Here is a 24,327-nt window from a genome sequence, read left to right as displayed (position 1 = left end):
CCAATTCGGCACATTTGGGCAGACGTGATACAAAATAGTCCAGTATTACAACGCTTCACTGGATCAATCTGAAACTTTGAACACACACTGCTGCCATCTAGTGGCTAGAATCTAAATTGCGCCTAAACTGCAATATTATATTGTGGCCTTTCTCTTGCATTTCAAAGATGGATATATTTTTTTTTTTTGAAAACTCTTGTTTTTTGGTTTGTATTATCTTTTACCAGATCTAATGTGTTAAATTATCCTACATTCATTTCACATTTCCACAAACTTCAAAGTGTTTCCTTTCAAATGGTATCCTTGCTTCAGGTCGTGAGCTACAGGCAGTTAGATTTGGGTATGTCATTTTAATTCTCTGTAAAACTTAATACGGATCACGAAAGCACAATATTTCTGGATTTAAAAAAAAATGGTAATACTGTTTTAAAAGTACATATCAACCACAATACTTTATTTTTACGCTTTCTGATCTTTATTTCCCTTACGACACTTTCAGAAAAAAAACAATCTCAAGTATTTTGAAGACAACTTTTGCTAAATAAATATTGATATTCAAATTGTAAGTGATTGATCAGCTTTGAATCTATTTGTTGTTTTTTTGAGAGAGAGAGAGAGAAAGAGAGAGTGGGAATGGGAGGTGCATCTCGTGTTGATTGCAAGACCCAAGCCTAATGGAGAGGAGAGGTGTGTGTGTGTGTGAGTGAATGAATGTGTGAGTGGATTATGACACAGAGATATATATTTTATCTAATTAATTGGTGCAATTGTTATTTTTCAGATTTGTGAAGACTGGGTACGCACTTGCACAGCAGTCAACATGCCCCTTTCCAAAAGTAATCACCGCTCATTGAGGCAGTTTCTGAAGGAGAAATCATCAATGGAGGTGCCATCCCTGGATACCACCAGCAAAGGAAAAGTACTTGGGAGATGTCTACCTGAAGGTGAAGGAAGAACTCAAGCACCATCTTGCAGGGAAGCCAGTGGCAGTCATCTTTGATGAAACTCCAGATGTTACATTTACATTTACATTTTAGTCATTTAGCAGACGCTCTTATCCAGAGCGACTTACAGTTAGTGAATGCATACATAATGTTTTCATACTGGCCCCCCGTGGGAATCGAACCAACAACCCTGGCGTTGCAAACGCCATGCTCTACCAACTGAGCTACATCCCTGCCGGCCATTCCCTCCCCTACCCTGGACCAATTGTGCGCCGCCCCATGGGTCTCCCGGTCGAGCTACATTTTAACATTTATCTGTGGTTAGGGGTAACTTCTACCTCCAGACAGCAATACAAGGGGTCCAAGACTCAACAAAGTATCAGAAGAGGACTAACAAATCGGTGACGGGATAAAGATGTCAAAAAGCTTTCGCCAAAAGGGGGACAGGGTGGTGGGGGTATGTGTAAGGGTGTCAGATGTTTTCTTGGGATGAACCCAACAAAACGAGGAAAAAAGCGAGTGGATCAAATCCAATTTCTGACTACAGCGCTTGCGTGTCAGCCTGCCTGGCATGGCATTACTCTCATTTTCTTGGCTTCCTTTTTCTGCTCAATAAAGCACTGAAGAGCAAATAAGCGGAGTATTCCAGCTGAAGGAGCCGGGAGCTCTGCAAACAAAACATGCCCGGGCTAATCTTCCCATACGTCTCCCTGTGTGTGTAAGGGGTAGGTTTAATTTGTATCAGAAATAGCCAGCTTCCGTGGTCAGTGCATGGGCTAAACACAAGCGACAAGAGGAAAGCAAATGGGCCTAAATCATGCAGAACACATTGATTGTCAGCTGTATGGGCCGTGTGGCACGCGAGGGTCACTACAGCTCGGGATCACTTTGATTGAATCAGCGCAAATTGGACAAATTGGGATGCGGTTCGGGCGCAGCATTGGGGCAGCCTGTTGACCTAGCATCGAGTGGAGATGTAGACACACAAATGCGTACACAGTTCTCAAAAAAACAACAGGGCTGTCATTGGGCGACAAGGCCTTGTAAAATTGATCAACCGATGTATCTACTTAGGCTTGTAGACCTTATGACAGGCATTGTGATACAACCAATTTAGCAAGATGTAACAGAAGAGTCTTGGCCTTTACAATGATAGGCCTAGTGTTTTTGGAATTGACACACACACAGATGCAGACCGACACGCACACATCATGCTGCCAACACATAAAGCCACAAAGATGCATATACACTAACACAGACAATATGAGTGAACAAAGAGTGAGAGAAGAGATAACCCATGCCAACTGCATCTTGAAAAATTGCTGTGTTGATGAGAATTGTGGTCCGTAGTGTGAGCAGCAAATGTTAAAACACTTCAAACACCTCAGCCACACATGCAACCAATGGCAAGATTGAGTTTCCCAGTGACCACGGTTGAGACTAAATAAAAAATAACAATTCAAAAGGCCAAGTTGCAGCCGTGCAGTATAACAAACAGATAACTCATCCTCAGAGGGAAATGCCACACTACTGACGTTTGTCATCGTGACTCTGTCGCTTGTTGTTTACACGGCTGCTTTAGGATAAACCTTCCAATTACTGTCTACTGCTGAGGCAGCGATGCCAGCTACGCTCTTCCATTGTTTCTTCCTACCTTTCTCTCTCCATTTCATTCTCCCTCTCTCTGTTTGGCTTTCTCGCTCTCCATTCTCTCTTGCTCTCTCCCACGTTCTATCCCACTGTCCTGCCCTCCCACTCTCCTAACTACACTGAAGTTATTAAACGTTCTAATATCCATACTAGCATGCCACTTGCAAACCTAATGCATGACCAATACATTGCTTCACTCTACGAGGTATGCTAGAATGGATATTAGAACAGAGCCTTATTAGTCTCTTGAGCAAACATGGCCTCCATCCCCTGTAAATGAATAGGAATAAAGCGATCCTACGTAGCAGACGGCAGTGGCTGATTCAGATGTAAATGGTGTGTGTGTGTGTGGACGTGTTTAGCTATACTTGTGGGGAACAGAAGTCCCCACAAGAATAGTAAACCAAGAAAATGTTTACCAACTGGGGAAATTTTGTTGGTCCCCACAATGTCAAATGCTATTTCTAGGGTGTTTAGGGTTAAGGTTAGAATTAGTATTAGAATTAGGGTTAGGAGATAAGGTTTAGGGTTAAGGTTAGGTTTTTGGGTTAAGGTTAGAGTTAGGTTTAGGGAAAATATGATTTTGAATGGGACTGAATTGTATGTCCCAACAAGGTTAGCTGCGCAAGAGAGTGTGTCTGTGTGTGTGTCTGTGTGTGTGTGGAGGGCAAGTCCTACTCAGGATATAATAAGGTTTTCGCCTTTGCTGGAGGCTGGATGCTGGACAAGGACGCTCCACAGAGAAAGGAGTGAGGGAGAGAATGTAGTTATAGAGAGAAAGAGAGAACAAGAGGAAGAACGGGAGAAAGTGAGATGGTAATAGTGAGAATGTAGAGAGAGAGAGCAGAATCAAAAGAGTAAAGGAGGGGTGTTTTTGTAGGTGGTTTGACAAGAATAGGGGAATTCTCATTGTCCTGTAAGAACAGTAGGGTACAGTTGTAAGAATGACTGAGTGAGAACATGTTCGGTGTTTGGCCAGGCATTTCTATGTTACTAGTGTAAATCCCTAACATTTACCATAGTCTAGACTAGGCTGCTTTGCTAGCATCCTTGCAATCACTGATTAGGCCTAATGCAAAAATGCGTGACAATTAGTTACGATGGGAAGGAAATTCGGTCAAAACAGCATGAGTTATTTACTCCAAGACCTTGTGGCTTGAGGAGGCATGATTTGGATAGGAGGTGGTCTAGCCCAGTTCATAGCAGTAAATGTTTACTTTAATCATTGCTAAAAAGGTCATAAGAAACTTGCAATATGATCACCATAATTGTATATTTACACCTCTCTCTTTCACACTAACCCACACTAATGCAGTCGCAAAGACACACAATACACTCACACTATTGCACTCTACATACGTACAAAAACACACACTACTCTCTCTTACTCACAAGACCACACACACACACACACACACCAGTGTTTCCCCTAGCGCCGGCTGTCGGCTATACAACCGATTACAGACTAATTTTCAGCCGGGTACTTTTTCCACTTAAATGAACTAGGCTACTTTTCAATTCGCTAGTCAGAAAAAAAGTCTGCCGAGCCCTCTCCCGCTAGTATGAACGATATGCATCTTCTAGTGATCTATTGATAGGACAGGAGCCTGTCAGTCACAAAGTGAGCGATGACAGGGAAACACTGCTGGTTTGACAGTCTGCGGTCTGTCCCACCTCTTAGTACCTGGGTGTCTGTGCAGTCAAAAAATGTTTTTATGGAGTGAGAGAGCATGAATTTGGACGTTGTGTATATAATGTGAGTGAATTTGCACATCCCATATAATGTGGTAATGATGAGTCGAAATCCACTTAGCCTATTGTTTTCTGGCACATTTATTTATTTTATTTTGCGTGCAGGGTCCGACATTAATGATGGCCCAGGGCCAGTAAAAACATGTGTCGCGCACGATAGGGCCAGTAACTTTTCAGCACATTTTTGCATTCCAGTTCAACATTTACCTGCTCTGTCGCAGTCTACCATTGAAAACCATTGAAGATTACATGCATAAATGTCATGCTATTTGTATTTGAGCAATATTATTGGCCGTTCATTCAAGCACCATCACGCTGTCGCGAGTCACAACTTCTCGAGCAGTACATGAGTTGATACCTTCACATAACACACACAAGTTTTCCAGAGCAAACAGAAGCGCCCATCAATCTACTCGCTGAGCTTATTTATTTTAGGGAAAGTGATTTACAAAAGTAAACCTTCAATATTGAACATACTAGCAATATGCTGGCTACTGTTGATAGTCTGCAAAAAGAAAGCTACAAAAAGACTCCTAGCATTAGTCTTGGCTAGCATACTGTAGCCATGTCGATATCTCTTTTGGAATGTTAGTCTTAAAGGGGCAGCATCCTATTTTCAAATCTTCTCAAAATGACATATTTTAGAAACAAAAAGTAATGCAATGAATACAATGTAATGACTTGCATTGCTAAATTATATTAAATTGCTTTTTAATACATATCATCATAACCAAATGTAGCCTAATAATAAGCTGAAACATATAGAGAAACAGAATGCAAACCTATAGGCCCTGCATGACCCCAATGCATTTAAGAACTACACCATATCCGGGCCAGTAGAAACTCTGTTCGGGCCAGTAGATTTTTAGCCAACTGGCCCGACCCTGGCCTGTTTTATATGCAGCCACAGAGTGGTGGCGCATAAGCTATTTACTGTGCTTTGACTGATGAACAGCAAGCTTGACTAGTTTACAAAAGGTGTGAAACCGACTGAATAAAGTCGATCTCATATATCCTTGCCATTCATAAATCATACAACGTAGTTATATGTCCATGGTATCGCATCAGGACAAGTAAAACTAAAGATCTTGTTTGTATTTTTGAAATGAAGTTCATCGGGACTTGCCAGACAGTGACATTAAAGTGAATGACTCGTCAGTAGCCTACCAAATTGCATCGGTAAGAGAGCTGTTCATTTAGCTCCCTAATTTACATACTAGTAGGCTTTTTGGCGATTATCTGCAGATAAATTATGAAAAGATTCGATGAAGATGGTAAATCCTCCTCACTGCAGGAACAATAGGTAGGCTAGTGGAGAGAGAGCCTCACTCTGGTCCAAAATATGATAAAAGAAAACAGATTGAATCGTTTTAAAAGCTAATGATACGTATGTGGTATTTTCAAAGATATTGCTATATGTCTACTGATTTAATCAAAGTGTTGACAATTGAGTAGTCAACTGCTGCTTTCTGCGTAGCAAAGCCCATGTTAAACACCTGCTTCATTCTTCAAATCATACCTGTATTGCAGATAGTTGAGAAAATGCCTCTTAAAAGGAAGCTTGAAGCCAGTGGAAGTCAGCAGACTCTTACATGATACTTTAAAAGGCCCAGTGTATTCAAATTTAAGTTTTTCCTGTTTTTTATATCATATTGTACAACAGCTGATGTAACTAACACTGTAAAAGTTTTTTTATTTTTTTATGTCAGTGTTATTTCCTGATAGTTGCTGGTTGAAAATACAATCTAGCATAAGAATGTACCACAGTCCACCAAAATAGAGCTTGTTCTGCAAAAATGTCTTAACCCGGAGGGTCAAGCCCCCCAGGACCCCCCAGCCCGGGGGAGCCTGGCTGGCTACTTTTTCAATTTGGCTGGCTACTCCATGTGCTTGTGGAATACACTGGACACACACTTTAACACCTGATAAATCCACCAACCCTCTAACATACTCAATACACTCACCAAAACACACACACTCTTCATCTCTCCCCCACCCCACACACACACACACCATTAAAAGCACTGTTGCTGTCAGTCAGAGGTTAGCCCCTCCCTCTGGGTCCCTGAGTACAATGGAGCAGCTGTGTGTAAACTGATACAGTAAACACAGGTCCCTGCGCTGTACGCCACCACACTGGCTTGGTGGCAGGGACATCTTTCTCAAGGCCACGCCTATTCCTGAACACACACAGAAACTAGGGATGCATGATATATCGGTAAGCATATCGGAATCGGCCAATATTAGCAGAAAATGCCAACATCGGCATCGGCTCTATGTATATTTTAACGCCGATGCAAAACCGATGTCAATGCTGACGTGCATACCTGTATAACTTAGGTAGATGACGTAATGACGCCACGAAAAATACAGTGCTACACGTGCAACACAGCATTCCTAACCTAGCCCACAATGTCTGTTGTGTGGATCTATTCTGAAGTTTCAAAGGAAGATAACAGAAAGGCCATATGCAACGTTTGTGCTGCTATTATTTCCCGAGGAGGGGAGAAATTAGCTAGAACGGTAACTCCAAACACATTTTCGATAAGAGCAGCTATTTAGCTGGTTAAACAAAGGTTAGCCATGTGTTAGCAAAAATCTATGTCCACGTCAAGAAAGCGTACCAGCAGCCAGTGGCACTTGCCGCACTTGTAGCCTATTCGCAGGTGCTTTTTCAAAGCCTATGTCAGATACTCCAGTGAGTGTATATATCAATATTAGGAGTTGAGAAATAAAATCATAAGAAAGATATTCTCCTCTCTTCTACTGTAGGTATGCAATTCAAAATGTGTTTATTCTGTTAAACATATAAACACAAAACATTTTTATTGTATTTTTTAACCCCCGGTTGAATACTCCTGAACGATTATATTAATCTGACTATCCACAATAATCATATTATTGTGCGCATGTAACCATACTCAATGCTGTGTTGACAGAACTCGAGTTGAGACTCTGAAATAGGAAAGGCTGCCCTATTCCAAAGGGAGACCCGACTGTAAGACCATCTATCATATTACTTGGGTCAGTGGGCGAAAGGGCTCCCCTGAAAGAGTGCTCCCCAGGATGGGCAGTGTGTGTATACGCTAACAAAAGCGGGTCGCACGATGGGCTACTATCAGATTCACAAGCAATTGATCAACTACGCTATCCATGGTGCTGAATCTCCGCTAGCCTAGCCCTGTTTGTTTAGCAGAGAATCTGATATTCCCCGTGACAGTCACCACAATAAGTGTTTTATCATGAAGTAAAAACAGCCACAACCTCCCCAAATTCCCTGATAGCCAGATGCAAGGGGAGAGAAAAGGGCCAACGAGCTTTCTGACATCTTTCAGTCAAATGTACGCTAAAACTAATGTAATTTTCACTAGACCTCACATTTTACCAGTCAACCAACAGTGCTTCTTAGGCCTAGGCTACATCAACGAAATAGTGTGGTGACTTTGAGAGAACTTTGAGTTGATTAAATTGCAACAAATACTGTACAAAAAGAAAACAGATTCATGTGTATATTTCTCAATTTACAGTGGTATAATCATGTCAGACTTTCCCCCCCATTTTTTAAATACTTTTAAATAGCACTTCCAGTAAATTTCTTGCAATTTTCCCAGGACAGAAAATTGGTAGATTCTCAGGAAAATATTAAACCCTACACAACAACAGAGCAAAATACCATATTACTCTCAATACTTAGAAAGGCATTTACAGCCAAACATCTCATTTTATGAAGAGTATGAGAAGGCCGGGGAGGCAATAATATACAGTTTTAGAATCTAACAGTACAGAAACACACGTGGTGCAACCTCAAATCTGTTTAGTTACTAAAGTGATCTGTTTGGGCAAGGACAATATTTTCCACTGTCGCAGACACAATGTCACACTAAGAGGTTGATAGTTAATTCAATGACATCTTTAAGCTATATTTGTTATTATGTCACCAATCCTGCTTGCATTTTGCATTTATGAATGGATAGCATTTAATGTATATGGCCTCAATGAGCAAAAGCCTTCAAATAAAATGTTACCAAAACTCTGGCATTGATATTCAACATCAGTACATGATAGAACGTTGGGTCCATGCGGAAATGATGACTAAATGACTGACATTATGTTACTAGCAGGGGGGACTTACCAGAGCCAGCGGTTCCAGGGTGGGTCACTTCCAGGTACACCTCAAAGGTGGCCTCTGGGTTGTCCCTGAAACAGAGGTCAAAGGTCAGCCTCTAGTCTCCGTAAAACGTGTTTCACTGCAATCAGACCTAAATGCTCTTCAGTGACAAATGCTTGTTACAGACGCCACAACAAACTGACCTTTGATAAGATCTGATACAATTTCCAAACTGCTACAGGCAGTGTGTGTGGGTCAAAAGTAATTAACAGAAATGTTATCAAATCTTACCAAATGTTTGCTCGATAATGTAACAACCACAATCTCAATTTGAGTACTAAGCCTGCCTGGTTGCATATATGATCATTCAGCAGTTGTCTTAGAACTTCCTCTGAATACTACAATGGTAAGGAAAATATATCATAGGCCTATTACTGTCAGCTCCCAGGGTATTAATTTCCTTCCCCTCCACATTTTAACAGTAGCCATAACCCAGCAAAATAGAAAAAAGGTTTGGCATACTTCTCATTCACAAGGTGTGTGACCTTATATGGACATAGGTCACAATTGTGTCACTTTCACAGGGTACTATCTTTCACATTGAAGGAAGAAGAGTAAGGGAAGTGTTTTGTTGGACACAAATTGAACATATAGTACAGTAGGCCTATAGGAAAAATAAAAGAGGGAGAAATAGCCTAAGAATAAGTGTACTTTCAGTGATATTACATTTCATAAGAGGCCATAAAACTACTGTAATATGGTGTTCTATAAAGCACAGTAACTTTGGTTCTCTGAAATAAAAAAAACAATGAGTTTGTGGTTTTAACACACGACGCTGACATTTCTGAAATCCTCAAGATGTTTCCTAATTACACAGCAACAACAAATGTTAATATCATATTCACAGGAAGCATGCAACACATGACACACATTTGTGTACACGAAGCCAAAACCATATTTTCAGATAAACTGGGACACCATTATTATAGTCCTAATTGTACCCATATGACAATTCAATTCAGTGTTTTTATATTATCATTTTGAGGTTTTCAGAAATGTATCATGTGTTGGTCTAATATGTTGGATAGATGGTTACAGAAGACGGAAATATAAAAAGTGTCCCACTTTTTCAAAATTCACCCATAATGTTTTGACTCAGTTTTTTTCACTTTAAAATGTATGCCAAACAAAAACCATTGATTTCAAAGTTTATGAAACCATACAAATGTACAAGGACTACTTTTAACAACTTACATTGAAAAATGTACAAAAAAATAATTTAGTGGAAGAACTGTGCAGATGCAAAGTTGGTAATGGAATTACATAAAAACCTCCGCTTTTTATGCGACCATGTTTTCCAAAAACTCTGTTAAATATCTGCTCCAAATTAAGAATCAAAGATGTAGGCAGAAAGAATGGGGTGTCAGCTAACATATTGAGTTTGAACAAATCTATTTTGGTTATTGAAATATAGTAAGTGAAGTGGATTTACACCCGGTAACAGAATTACTGTAACGGAATTACATGGGTCCCTGATCTGAACTACACAGAAATGCATAATTATGGATATGAATGTCATTCTCGTCATGTTTCACAAGTTTGGACATCACAGCGCAGTACAGCACAGCAGAGCAGGGTAGAGTTCAGTACAGTGCAGTAGAGTACAGTAGAGTATAGTTCAGTACCATATACTGTACTCTACTGTACTATACTCTACTTTTCTTTACTGCATTGTACTGTACTACTGTATTGTATTGGACGGTACTCTACTGTGCTCTACTCACTGTGCTATCCAAACTTGTGAAAGATTGGTTCAGATTTGGTCCAGTCCGGTCTGTCTGTGGACATTAAGATCAAGGCCAGGGTGGACTGACCAAATTTAAAGTACTTTCAACGTCCATGGAAAGTGTCAGTCGGTGAGGATGCTGGTTAAAGTAAATGGAAAGAGAGGGGGCTCATGGGTAGGTGTCAGTAAGAGCTGGGAGAGGTGACATTAACTAGAGAGTGAGAAAGGCAGGGGTTGTCTAGACTTTTAGCACTCTTGGTTTGACCACCAGACGACAGAAAGACAAAGAAAACAGTTATCAGCCGAACATAACAGTATGCCAGTGGAAGGGATCACAGTAACAGGTGACCCAACTGTGGTTTCTGACTATTATGATTTCCCATTGTAGCCAATTCAGTTGCATTAATTCCGTTACTGATTTTTGGGCAATTCCGTTACCAATTTGGTAATGGAATTATGAGTTATAATCACTTAATAATCAATAAACAAAAACTGATATCAGTTAAAACACTAACTCATTGGTAGGTCTATCTGTTACTAGGTAAACGAAATACAAGTGTTGATATTAGTTGGCAGGATTCTTTACGTCAACATTGTGTTTTGATGTATTTCTGATACCTTTAAATACTTCTTCCTGGTAGATGTTTTCTAAGAACCCTTTTCCATTTGTTTATCCAGAAATCAAAGCCTTTACATATGCCTAATTTTTATGATGGAAAATGGTTGAAAAGTGTATCTATGTCTTCATTTCCCCCAAATATATGCTCATAGCTTTCATTTGACACACAATTTGATATGCCACTCTGAACTTCACATGTTGGTGATCATCAGTCCTTTTACATGGAAATGCCCCCTACTATTGTTCTGTTTGGTGCCATTGTACTGGAATGCATGTACATTTAACAGGATAACAGTACTACAAGAACAAGAGCTCTGCCTAACCTAAGTACAGGGTTCCCTAATGTAAACTGGATCGCTTTCATCCATTGGAAAGATGGACTGTCTCACTTTAGCTACTACTTTAGCTCAGTAGGGCTCCCGAGTGGCGAAGCGGTCTAAGGCACTACATCTCAGTGCTAGAGGTGTCAATACAGACCCTGGTTCGATTCCAGGCTGTATCACAATCCGTCCATGATTGGGCACAATTGGCCCAGCGTCGTCCGGGTTTGGCCGGGGTAGGCTGTCATTGTAAATAAGACTTTGTTCTTAACTGACTTGCCTAGTTAAATAAAGGTTAAATAAAAATAAAGCTACTCCATGCTGTCCTACGTTAGCTAGCTATGGTTGTAAAGTGGGACAACAACAAAAAAATGACAGAATTACAAAATAGAAAAATAATATTGGAAACGTTTTATTTAATTTTTTTAGCACAATTTGGCACAGCGCATTCTTTATGACAGTTTTATAACCGTAATAACAAAACAGAAAAAAAGCTATGTCACGGATCTTACCGTGTGCTTTGAGGGTGAGCTTCCTGTTTGAAACTTGCTCCTCCAACCTCCATGATGTCACACCAATGAAGTGATGTGATTTTGATCATGTGGTTTCTCTGCAAGGGCTTAGTAACAATAGTTTTGATTTTCACTTGTCAGACAAAGAAAAAAAACGCGTTAGGATTAAACTGTCCCAGTTTATATGATGTCACACTTTTTCTGAATTCCCCCCATAGTATTACTACCATTGGTTGAGTTTAGTGCAGGCCTACTGTAAATCAATGGACAGGTAATTGAGTAGCCAATCCATATTGCATAACAATTACGAAAAAGGAAATAAGCTAATGTTACAAATAATCGTTGTGAATTATTGGCCTCTCGGGGCCTTAGGGATACGGAGGGACGTGGGTGGGATGCTGATCACTGGGATGACGGCTCAACTTGGGATGGGGAGGGGCTTTAGCGGGGGAATTAGTGGAGAACAATTGAAGGGTTACTCCGTAGCAATGCAAATATCATGGTACAGCTATATGGACACTCAATCATTACGCTATTTTTTATTGGTAAATTTACAAACATATATAATGATAAATAGACTTGAAACGTGTATCTCATTATGGTGTATGGTGAAATAAGTATAGCCAGTTATAATTGTAATGGCTTAGCTGATAATAACAAAAGAAGAACAATATTTACATGGCTCAAAGAGAAGGAATATAATATCTATTGTATACAGGAAACTCATTCAACAATTCGAGATGAAGTAGCGTGGAAAAAAGAATGGGGGGGGGGGGGGGAATTTACTTCTCCCATGGGCAAAGAAATTCAAAAGGGGTGATGATATTAATTAATAGTAATTTCGATCCGAATGTGAAAATTGTCCAAATAGATACGCAAGGTAGATGGATTATTTTAAATATGTTATTGGACCATAAACAGATATGGCTCATTAACCTTTACGGACCAAATAATGATGATCCATAATTCTTTGACAATATATATAATAAATTATCAAGCCTGCAAGCAACTCAAGACAATATTATTATGGTGGGGGATTATAATACTGTTTTAAATAGCTCAATGGACCGTAAAGGAAATCACACCACAAACAATCACCCACATGCTCTTAAGGAAATTGTGAATGTCATGGATACATTAGAACTAGTAGACATATGGAGGCTTAAATATACTGATCTAGTGAGATATACATGGCGGAGACTGAATCAAGCTAGTCGTCTTGACTTCTTTCTTATCTCATTCTCGTTGGCACCAAAAGTAAAAAAAGTGTTGATAGGGGACAGAATGCGGTCGGACCATCATATAATAGGCATATACATTACTCTTACTGAATTTCCACGTGGGCGAGGATATTGGCAATTTAATCAAAGCCTATTGGATGATAATTTATTCATAATTAGAACAAAGGAATTTATAACTGACTTTTTCCAACATAACATAGGTACAGCGAATCCCCTTATTGTATGGGACACCTTTAAATGTGCCTTTAAAGGCCATGCAATTCAGTACTCATCTCGAAAACAAAAGCAATTTAGGTAAAAATAGTTTATACTAAGAAAGGAAATAGAAAATCTAACAGAACAGATAGATGGCAATAAAAACTAACATAGAGGCTCAGAATAAATTAGAGGAAAAACAAAAAGAAATGGAGAAACTTATTCAAGAAAGATCAAGTGTAATATATTATAAAAATAAAGCAAACTGGATGGAATATGGGAAAAAATGCACAAAATTCTTTTTTAACCTTCAACATAGGAATGCTACCAAAAAGAACTTAATGAAACTGGTTACAATTGACGGAGTCACCCATAATTCACCAAATGATATTTTGAAGGAAGAAACAAAGTACTTTAAGCATATGTTTTCTTTTCAGTCGCCTCCATCTCCTCTAACTGAAGCTAATTGTAGAGATTTTTTTTCTATTGATAATGTCAAATTAACAGCCACACAGAAAGACTCATGTGAAGGTGAAATTACAGAGGAGGAACTTCTGGATGCAATTAAAGACTTTAAGTCCGGGAAAACTCTAGGGTTGGATGGCATACCAGTCGAGGTATACCAAACCTTTTTTGATATACTAAGCGGACCGTTATTAGCATGTTTTAACCACTCCTATGTAAATGGTAGATTATCTGACACTCAAGAAGAAGGTATGATCTCATTATTACTGAAACAGGATACAAGTGGAAAATATAAAGATCCAGTCCATTTACAAAATTGGAGGCCCCTTACACTTCAGTGTTGTGATGCAAAAATCCTAGCAAAATGTATAGCGCATAGAATTAAAAAGGTATTGTCGGATATTATTCATTCTAATCAGACAGGTTTTTTACATGGAAGATACATTGGAGATAATATAAGGCAAGTATTGGAAACAATAGAACACTATGGAAAATATGGGAAACCAGGCCTGCTATTCATAGCAGACTTCGAAAAGGCATTTGATAAAGTTCGACTGGGGTTTATATATAAATGCCTGGAGCATTTCAATTTTGGAGAATCTCTTATAAAATGGGTCAAAATCATGTATAGTAACCCTAGGTGTAAAATAGTAAATAATGGCTATTTCTCATGAAAGTTTTAAACTGTCAAGAGGAGTGAAACAAGGATGTCCACTATCGGCATATCTATTTATTGTGGCCATCGAGATGTTAGCTATTAAAATCAGATCCAATAATAATATCAGAGGATTAGAAATACAGGGCTTAAAAACAAATGTGTCATTGTACGCTGATGATTCATGTTTTCTTTTAAATCCACAACTAGAATCCCTCCACAGCCTCATAGAGGATCTAGATACATTTTCTAACCTCTCTGGATTACAACCAAATTATGACAAATGTACTATATTACGTATTGGATCACTAAAAAATACAATTTTTACATTACCATGTAGTTTACCAATAAAATGGTCTGATGGTGATGTGGATATACTCGGAATACATATCCCAAAGGAAATAAATGATCTCACTTCAATAAATTTTAATAGAAAGTTAGCAAAAATAGATAAGATCTTACTACCATGGAAAGGAAAATACCTGTCAATTTGTGGAAAAATCACCCTGATTAACTCTTTTGTATTATCCCAGTTTACCTATTTGCTTATGGTCTTGCCTACGCCTAGCGAACAGTTTTTTAAATTATATGAGAAAAAAATATTCAATTTTATTTGGAACGGCAAGCCAGACAAAATTAAAATAGCATATTTATATAATGAATATGAATTCGGAGGACAGAAATTATTAAATATTAAAGCATTAGACCTATCACTAAAAGCTTCAGTCATACAAAAGTTATACTTAAATCCGAACTGGTTCTCAAGCAAATTAGTAAGATTGTCTCACCCAATGTTCAAGAAAGGCCTTTTTCCCTTTATTCAGATTACAACCTCTCACTTTCAGTTATTTGAAAAGGAAATAATCTCCCAAATGTCACTATTTCTAAAACAAGCCATAGAAAGTTGGTTGCAATTTCAATTTAATCCTCCAGAAACGACAGAACAAATAATGCAACAAATATTGTGGTTAAATTCAAATATACTAATTGACAAAAAACCTTTATTTTTTGACAGAATGTTTAAAAAAGGTATAATCTTCGTAAATGATATAATCGGTAGGACTGGTGGAGTTATGTCACACATGCAGCTAACAAAAACATATGGAAATGTCTGCTCTACCCCAAATTACAACCAAATAATTGCAGCCTTACCGCAAAAGTGGAAGAGGAAAGTGGAAGGGGGAGAAAGTAAGGAACTTGTCTGTCGGCCTTGCATTAAAGAACATAATTGGTTAAGGAAAACTGTGATAAATAAAAAAGTATATCAGTTTCACTTAAGGACCAAAGGATTGACAGCCGTCCCATATAGATTGCAAAATAGTTGGGAAGAGATCTTTGACGTACCGATCCCATGGCATAGTGTTTATGAACTGACACGCAAAACGACACCGGATTCAAAAATTAGAATCTTTCAATTTAAATTATTATATAAAATTCTTGCTACCAATAGAATGTTATTTATATGGGGGATACAATCTTCCCAGCTCTGCAGGTTTTGCTGTGAAGAGACAGAACCATTAGATCATTTGTTTTGGTTCTGTCCATTTGTAGCTTGTTTTTGGACACAGGTCCAGGAATGGCTAAAGGATTGCAATATTTACCTGGAACTAACCTTGCAGATAGCATTACTGGGTGATCTGAAAAGTCATAGTCAATCAATCAATAATATAATAATACTTTTAGCAAAAATGTTTATTTTTAATTCACAATCTGTAGAAGCAATGAGAATAGAAAGGTTCAGAATTTTTGTAAAACATCACAGTACGGTTGAAATATATATGGCAAATAGAAATCCTATCTGGATGGTGTTAAGAGATAGATGGGAGGTATTGAATAGAGTTGAAGGATGGGACTAATAACAAATAACAACAAATAATAACAAAGATAGCTAATAATGTAAGCATACTGTGTCCATAATAAGTATATAGGTTGTATGTTGGGAGCTTTTGGGAAGGAGCACAGTTAGAAAGATATGGCATTTAGAAGCAAACCGGATGGACATCATGAAAATGATCGGAGAGGTTGAGAGTAGAAGAAAGTTCAGGAGCAAAAAATATATATATATATATATAAATAATAGAATTATTGTAAAATTAACTCTGTCCATAAGGTGTAGATAGTAAGTATAGACCGGAAGTAGAGGCCTGGGCATTGTTGTTCACTAATTTACTCCAAGTCAAGTAGGGAAAGGATGGTGGGGTTGAAAAGTAATAAAGGGGAGTATATATATAAAAAAATTAAAAAACATGGGGGATTGGAAGTGATGCAGACAATTACATTGATAGAAGATACAATCTGCAATATTAAGCTGATCCATTCCCCCCGAAAAAAAGGACAAAAATATATATATAATAATAATAATAATAATAATCGTTGTGAAGCAGGCAAGAATAACTAAGCTCTACCAGGTCACGGATTTTAAGAGTCCCGTCCTGTATACTTTGTAAATGAATAATTTGGGCAAAAATTTTGGAAAATGTGCACAGTTATCGATATACACTGAGTTTACCAAACATTAGGAACACCTTCCTTATCAGGGCATAAAATTAACACCCGCCAAATGCGGGTAGTTTAAGTATTGGCGGGTAAGAATGTCTATTTCACCAGCCAAGTTGGCGGGTGGTCAACTAGCAGGGCTCTACAGTGCGAGCATTACAATTGTGAATAAAAATAGTTACAAGTCAAGTATGAGCACATGTGATAGTTGCGATTTATAGTAGAAAATTGCTGCAGTACCAGTTTTCAAAGTATTTCTGCTGCTTTGTTTCATACTGTTAATCGCACAAAGAAATATGAATCCTATATCCCACCTCACGCTGCAACACTGCCTGGCAGGAGAGCTTTGCGCTCTGAGTGAAGTGCTGATACATTCATTTTGGGAGGCATAAAAGTTGGTGTAATTTCTCGAAGGTCTACAAAGTGAGACTTTATCCTTGTGTTTCTTGGCTATTTACATAGTTTTGTTCACAAGCTCGGTTGTTTTTCAATGTTAGTTTGAGTCTGCTGCTTTAACTGATAGAGAAGAGACGCCCTAGTCCAGGGGTTCCCAAACTTTTTTGGCCCACGACCCCATTTTGATTTTTTTTAAACACTTGTGACCACACCATGTGAAAAATGTGATGCAATCAACGACCAAAGTTAAAAAAATAAAAAATTGGACTATGACAGTCAATTTCAAATCTGTCTGACATGTTTTGACAGTATTCCAATCTGAAGAAAGAATGGTTTGAAGTGACTGAAATGCATCAGAAAGGTATTGGGAAGTTAAGAAGATCCCCAGGCAGTCATTTTGTATGATCTCCTGTGTAGAAAAGAACATCACTCTGTTCTAATGAGTCCTGTGCGGTTTGTGGGCATTGTAGAGGGAAACACATACATGTTCCTGAGTCTCATCTTTCAGTGATAATATTTTGTAGCTTAAACAGTTCAAGAGATAGAGCCACATTTGTAGGAAGAAAACAGAAACTGCATCTAGTGGCTACCAGAGGTTACTGACATAACTATGAACCATGTGCGATTTTATTTCAGAGGTTCTCTCGCGACCCCATTTTCAAATCAGGCGAACCCACATAGGGTCGTGAATAGTGCAATTACGGTGACCATATCACCACCACACCAGCGGTCATGAATCATGAAGGCAGTCAAATTCCACGTGAGTGTTTAGTCACAGTAATTAGGCTTCTCCAAGCTCTGATGCTGCTGATGGTCATTAGTAGCCTACCAAACTTGCTAACTGCCTGGTACTCAGCACTCCATTGTCCCTCTAATCACTCTGACATGAATGCAAATGTTATCGAAAGTCTAATCAAACACTTCATGAGAGCCTATGAGCTCATGTTGCACAACATTTCTATAGGCTATGCAATTGCGTGAGAAAAAAGAGTGATGGCCTCACTTTCTATAGGCTAGGCCTACTATATTTATTTCTCTTTTTTTTTATTAAGCACATTGCTTCGATTTACAACAGGAATATAGCCTACCTGGCTGGCTTGAAAATGAACCATGGGAAAAAAGTCCTCCATTCGCTATTTAAGTGTATAGATTACATTTTTTTTTTCTTTTCTTTTTTCGAAACAGGTGCATGATAATGGTCCATTCTAAATCAAAACAAATTTCACACATACAATACCAGTCAAAAGTTTGGACACACCTAGTCATTCAAGGGTTTTTCTTTATTTTTTACTATTTTCTACATTTTGTAGAACAATAGTGAAGACATCAAAACTATGAAATAACACATATGGAATCATGTAGATAAAAAAGTGTTAAACAAAACAAAATATATTTCATATTTGAGATTCATCAAATAGCCACACTTTGCCTTTATGACAGCTTTTCAACAGTCTTGAAGGAGTTCCCACATATGATGAGCACTTGTTGGCTGCTTTTCCTTCACTCTGCCGTCCGACTCATCCCAAACCATCTCAATTGGGTTGAGGTCGAGGGATTGTGGAGGTCAGGTCATCTGATGCAGCACTCCATCACTCTCCTTCTTGGTAAAATAGCGCTTACACAGCCTCGAGGTGTGTTGGGTCATTGTCCTGTTGAAAAACAAATGATATTCCCACTAAGACCAAACCAGATGGGATGGCGTTTTGCTGGAGAATGCTGTGGTAGCCATGCTGGTTAAGTGTGCCTTGAATTCTAAATAATTCACAGACAGTGTCACCAGCAAAGCACCCCCACACCATCATACCTCCTCCTCCATGCTTCAAGGTGGGAACCACACGTGGAGATCATCTGTTCACCTACTTTGCGTCTCACAAAGACACGGCGGTTGGAACCCAAAATCTCAAATTTGGACTCATCAGACCAAAGGACAGATTTCCACCAGTCTAATGTCCATTGCTCGTGTTTCTTGGCCCAAGCAAGTCTCTTCTTTGTATTGGTGTCCTTTAGTAGTGGTTTCTTTGCAGCAATTCGACCATGAAGGCCTGATTCACGCAGTGTCCTCTGAACAGTTGATTTGTGAGATGTGTCTGTTACTTGAACTCTGTGAAGGACTTATTTGTGCTGCTTATCCTCTGCAGCAGAGGTAACTCTGGATCTTCCTTTACTGTGGCGGTCCTCATGAGAGCCAGTTTCATCATACCGCTTGATGGTTTTTGCGACTGCACTTGAAGAAACTTTGAAAGTTCTGGAAATGTTCTGGATTGACTGACCTTCATGTCTTAAAGTAATGATGGACTGTCATTTCTCTTTGCTTATTTGAGCTGGTCTTGCCATAATATGGACCTGGTCTTTTACCAAATAGGGCTATCTTCTGTATACCAACCCTACCTTGTCACAACACAACACAACTGACTGGCTCAAACGCATTAAGAAATAAAGAAATTCCACAAATTAACTTTTATCAAGGCACACCTGTTAATTGAAATGCATTCCACGTGACTACCTCATGAAGCTGGTTGAGAGAATGCCAAGAGTGTGCAAAGCTGTCATCAAGGCAAAGGGTGGCTACTTTGAAGAATCTCAAATAGAAAATATATTTTGATTCCATATGTGTTATTTCATAGTTTTGATGTCTTCACTATTATTATACAATGTAGAAAATAGTAAAAATAAAGAAAAACCCTGGAATGAGTAGGTGTGTCCAAACTTTTGACTGGTACTGTATATTATTTAGCATATGTAAAGAGAAGATTAAATCAAGAAAAGTCTGGTAACAATATTAGCCTATCACTTGTGAATGATGCCCACCATAAGGCAAGAAACAATGCATGCCTTTTTTTGGGCGACATTTTCAAATCATAGTCGCACACCTCATGTAGCGTAGCCCATAGGCCTATATGTTTTGATAAGGTTTGTATCACAACTAAATGGGCCAAATAACTTCTTAAAATTAAGCACATTAATACGCTTTACAACGGGTGTAGAGCCTAACTGGCATACATACGCAGTGCGTGTGTTTTAAGTTTGGTGAAGATAATATTCACCATAGAAATGAACCTTTATAATAAAAGCATTACATGCATAATCGCATTTGCGGTCACTTTTGATAATGGTGTTTTCCCACTAATGGAACATTCACACTTATAGCCTACTGCCATGTGAGCATTGCTGCGCATATAATGTGAAGAAATAGCCTAACAGTTTATCAACATTTTAAGCTAAACGTTCTGATCTGTTGCGTCAGCCTCATTGCATAAAAAAGTTTTTTTGATGCTATCGGTTGTATTTATTTGGGATCTATCGCATCCCACAACTGTCCCAGGCTACGTTTGGAATATTTATTTCTCGAAGAGAATAGGTCCATTTTTGTACAATGGTGGATAGTAGATTGACATAGGCTAGTGCTTTTGCTGTTCGTTAGGCCTACTCATCTTGTTGGCTGACGAAAAGTAAATGTGGACAGTTCTTCCAATATCTTCAATATGCGCCTCAGAATTGGATAAGGACGCGCAATGTGTCTGTCTTCACTTGTAGCCTGTGAGAAAGACCCGATTACGTGACGGAGAGCCATGTGAGTGAGAGGTGCTTTGGAGCACGCAGCACGCAGGGAGAAGGGAATTATAATTATTATATTCAGCCCAAGGGCACAATGGCCACTGGCCGCAAAAGGCATGGATTGTATTAGGGGGCATTACAGCCACAGAAAGGGAATGCTACCGGGAAATTCGAGGCATTATCAAGTGCTTGTCAAATTGTGAATGAGAGACTGATGAAGTGTGTACAGCCTGCACAAAAAACAAAGCAGAGCTCATGCCACATCATGCAGCCTTAGAATGTATTAAAAGTCTAAACATATAGCCCAACGTTTGTATCACAACTAAAGTTACATAAATAACTCCAAATTAAGCATATAGGAGTACCTGTTTCTTTGTTAACTGCTCAACACAGAATAGCCACATGCGCTTTCTATTTTATTGAGGGTTGTTCAATTGTATTCTTCATACTATAAAATAATGCCACGGAATTCTAAGCAAATCTTGTCTGCTAAATGAACAAGTGTAGCCCACAGCCATATGGCATAGCCAGATCAGGACCTAACATAAGAACAAATCAGAGTATCAAATCAAATCAAATTCTATTGGTCACATGCGCCGAATACAACAGGTGCAGACATTACAGTGAAATGCTTACTTACAGCCCTTAACCAACAGTGCATTTATTCTTTATAAAAAAGTAAAATAAAACAACAAAAAAGTGTTGAGAAAAAAAGAGCAGAAGTAAAATAAAATAACAGTAGGGAGGCTATATATACAGGGGGGTACCGGTGCAGAGTCAATGTGCGGGGGCACCGGCTAGTTGAGGTAGTTTAAGTAATATGAAGTAATATGTACATGCTATTCTGTTCTTCTGAAATAGACTATATTTTCTTCATATCACGTTTCTTTAAACCTGTCTAAAATGGTGTAGGCTATATTACATGGATTTATTAGACTTTTTTAAATGTAGATGTTCCAAAAGGTCTGCATCAGTGGATTGTAGGCTATACCTTTTTTTAATGTAATTATACTAGGGCTGACCCCAATTAGTCGACTGGTTGATTGTTTGGTCGATAGGCTAATGGTCGACCAACATTACTTTTTTGTCGCGCAGTAGCAAATACTATATATATATATATTTTAGTTTTTTTTGTTTTTATGGCACATGAGACACCCGTCTTATTCGCGCCCATCTCAGTGAACTAATCCATTGCGGAGGCCGAGACTAATCCATTGTGGAGGCCGCAGGGATGGCACAGTCCAAGAAGAAGGGGAGTGTGGCTAAGACGCACAATGCATGTCTCTCTCCCGCCAATTTGTGCACATTCATTGTTTCATAACAGCATTGTGTGACTCGTTTGTATAGTGTCTATCAATTCCCCATTACATATACTGTATCTTCGGGCCAGTCTTGCAAGCACCGGGTAGCCTACTCTTCGTTTTTGCCTCATAATATGAAATTACAATAGGCTACCGGTTAGCCTTTATCGATTACCCTTTTCAGACATAATGGAATGTGGCCCCTTGAAAGCGCCTCGGCTACGGCATGTCTGTTTATCTGTCTGTTAGGGTAGTTGTTGGTAGGCTACACTACGGATTTTTAAATGCTGACACGAAACGTTCTCTGGAGATATGTCCATAAAGGAATGAGGCTTCTGAAGCAGGACTAACGTCCATCACTAGGCGACTGGAACTGTCAATCAAATAATCTTGAGGTGCTGCGCGCAGGCAGCACAGACCAATCTCTCCTAAAAAAGTACTTGAAAGTGAGTTAAATACTGTGACTTACCAAGACATTTAGCAGAAATAAAACATCTAGCTACCATACCATAAAAAACGGCATAAAAAACAACAGCAGCAAATCAATCCGCAGTGTTTGTTGTTAGGGAAAAGATCAAATCACATTTTATTTGTCATATACACGTGTTTAGCAGATGTTATAGCGGGTGTAGCGAAATGCTTGTGCTTCTAGCTCCGACAGTGCAGTAATATCTAACAATTTCACAACATATACACAATACACACAAAACTAGTAAGGAATGGGATTTAAGAATATATACATGGACAAGCAATGACAGAGCGGCATGGACTAAGATACAGTAGAATATTATAGAATAGAATGCAGTATATATATATACCAGGCTGTATCACCGCCTGGTATGGCAACTGCACCGCACACAACCGCAGGGCTCTCCAGAGGGTGGTGCAGTCTGCCGAACGCATTACTGGGGGCAAACTCCCCGCCCTCCAAGACACATACAACACCCAATGTCACAGGAAGGCCAAAAACATCATCAAGGACATCAACCACCTGAGCCACTGCCTGTTCACCCCGCTATCATCCCGAAGGCGAGGTCAGTACAGGTGCATCAAAGCTGGGACCGAGAGAATGAAAAACAGCTTCTATCTCAAGGCCATCAGACTGTTAAATAGCCATCACTAGCACATTAGAGGCTGCTGCTGTCTATTGAAATCACTGGCCACTTTAAGAAATGGAACACTAGTCACTTTAATAATGTTTACATATCTTGCACTACTCATCTCATATATATATATATATATATATGAGCTTTGATGCACCTGTACTGACCTCGCCTTCGGGATGATAGTGGGGTGAACAGGCAGTGGCTCAGGTGGTTGATGTCCTTGATGATGTTTTTGGCCTTCCTGTGACATTGGGTGTTGTATGTGTCTTGGAGGGCGGGGAGTTTGCCCCCAGTAATGCGTTCGGCAGACCGCACCACCCTCTGGAGAGCCCTGCGGTTGTGTGCGGTGCAGTTGCCATACCAGGCGGTGATACAGCCCGACAGGATGCACAATTATAAGGGTTTTAGGTGCTAAGCCGAATTTCTTCAGCCTCCTGAGGTTGAAGAGGCTCTGTTGCGCCTTCTTCACCACACTGTCTGCGTGGGTGGACATTTTCAGTTTGTCGGTGATGTGTACGCCAAGGAACTTGAAGCTTTCTACCTTCTCCACTGCGGTCCCGTCGATGTGGATAGGGGGGTGCACCCTCTGCTGTTTCCTGAAGTCCACGATCATCTCTTTGTTTTGTTGATGTTGAGTGAGAGGTTATTTTCCTGGCACCACACTCCCAGAGCCCTCACCTCCTCCCTGTAGGCGGTCTCGACATTGTTGGTAATCAAGCCTACTACTGTTGTGTCATCTGCAAACTTGATGATTGAGTTGGAGGCGTGCTTGGCCACGCAGTCATGGGTGAACAGGGAGTATAGGAGGGGGCTGAGCACGCACCCTTGTGGGGCCCCAGTGTTGAGGATCAGCAAAGTTGAGATGTTGTTTCCTAACTTCAACACCTGGGGGCGGCCCGTCAGGAAGTCCAGGATCCAGTTGCACAGGGCGGGGTTCAGACCCAGGGCCTCGAGCTTAATGATGAGCTTGGAGGGTACTATGGTGTTGAATGCTGAGCTATAGTCAATGAACAGCATTCTTACATAGGTATTCCTCTTGTCCAGATGGGATAGGGCAGTGTGATGGCGGTTGCATCGTCTGTGGATCTATTGGGGCGGTAAGCAAATTGAAGTGGGTCGAGGGTGACAAGTAAGGTAGAGGTGATATGATCCTTGACTAGTCTCTCAAAGCACTTCATGATGACAGAGGTGAGTGCTACAGGGCGATAGCCATTTAGTTCAGTTAC

At 39.5% G+C, this 24,327-nt stretch overlaps 1 protein-coding gene across 1 annotated transcript in view; it reads right to left on the bottom strand.

Annotated features, from left to right (window-relative positions):
- Window positions 1–24,327, bottom strand: part of LOC311099362 (DENN domain-containing protein 1A-like) — a gene marked incomplete at its 3' end in the record, with an annotated part of 209,290 nt that overhangs the window by 181,921 nt on the left and 3,042 nt on the right. The window contains exon 2 of the mRNA XM_084140078.1: window positions 8,479–8,543. Coding sequence (XP_083996204.1) covers window positions 8,479–8,543 — 65 coding nt within the window. The remainder of the gene's footprint in view (window positions 1–8,478; window positions 8,544–24,327) is intronic.

This window comes from Coregonus lavaretus (assembly GCF_964263955.1).
Source record: "Coregonus lavaretus genome assembly, chromosome: 24".
NCBI lineage: Eukaryota > Metazoa > Chordata > Actinopteri > Salmoniformes > Salmonidae > Coregonus > Coregonus lavaretus.
This window is presented reverse-complemented; position numbering and strand designations above follow the sequence as displayed.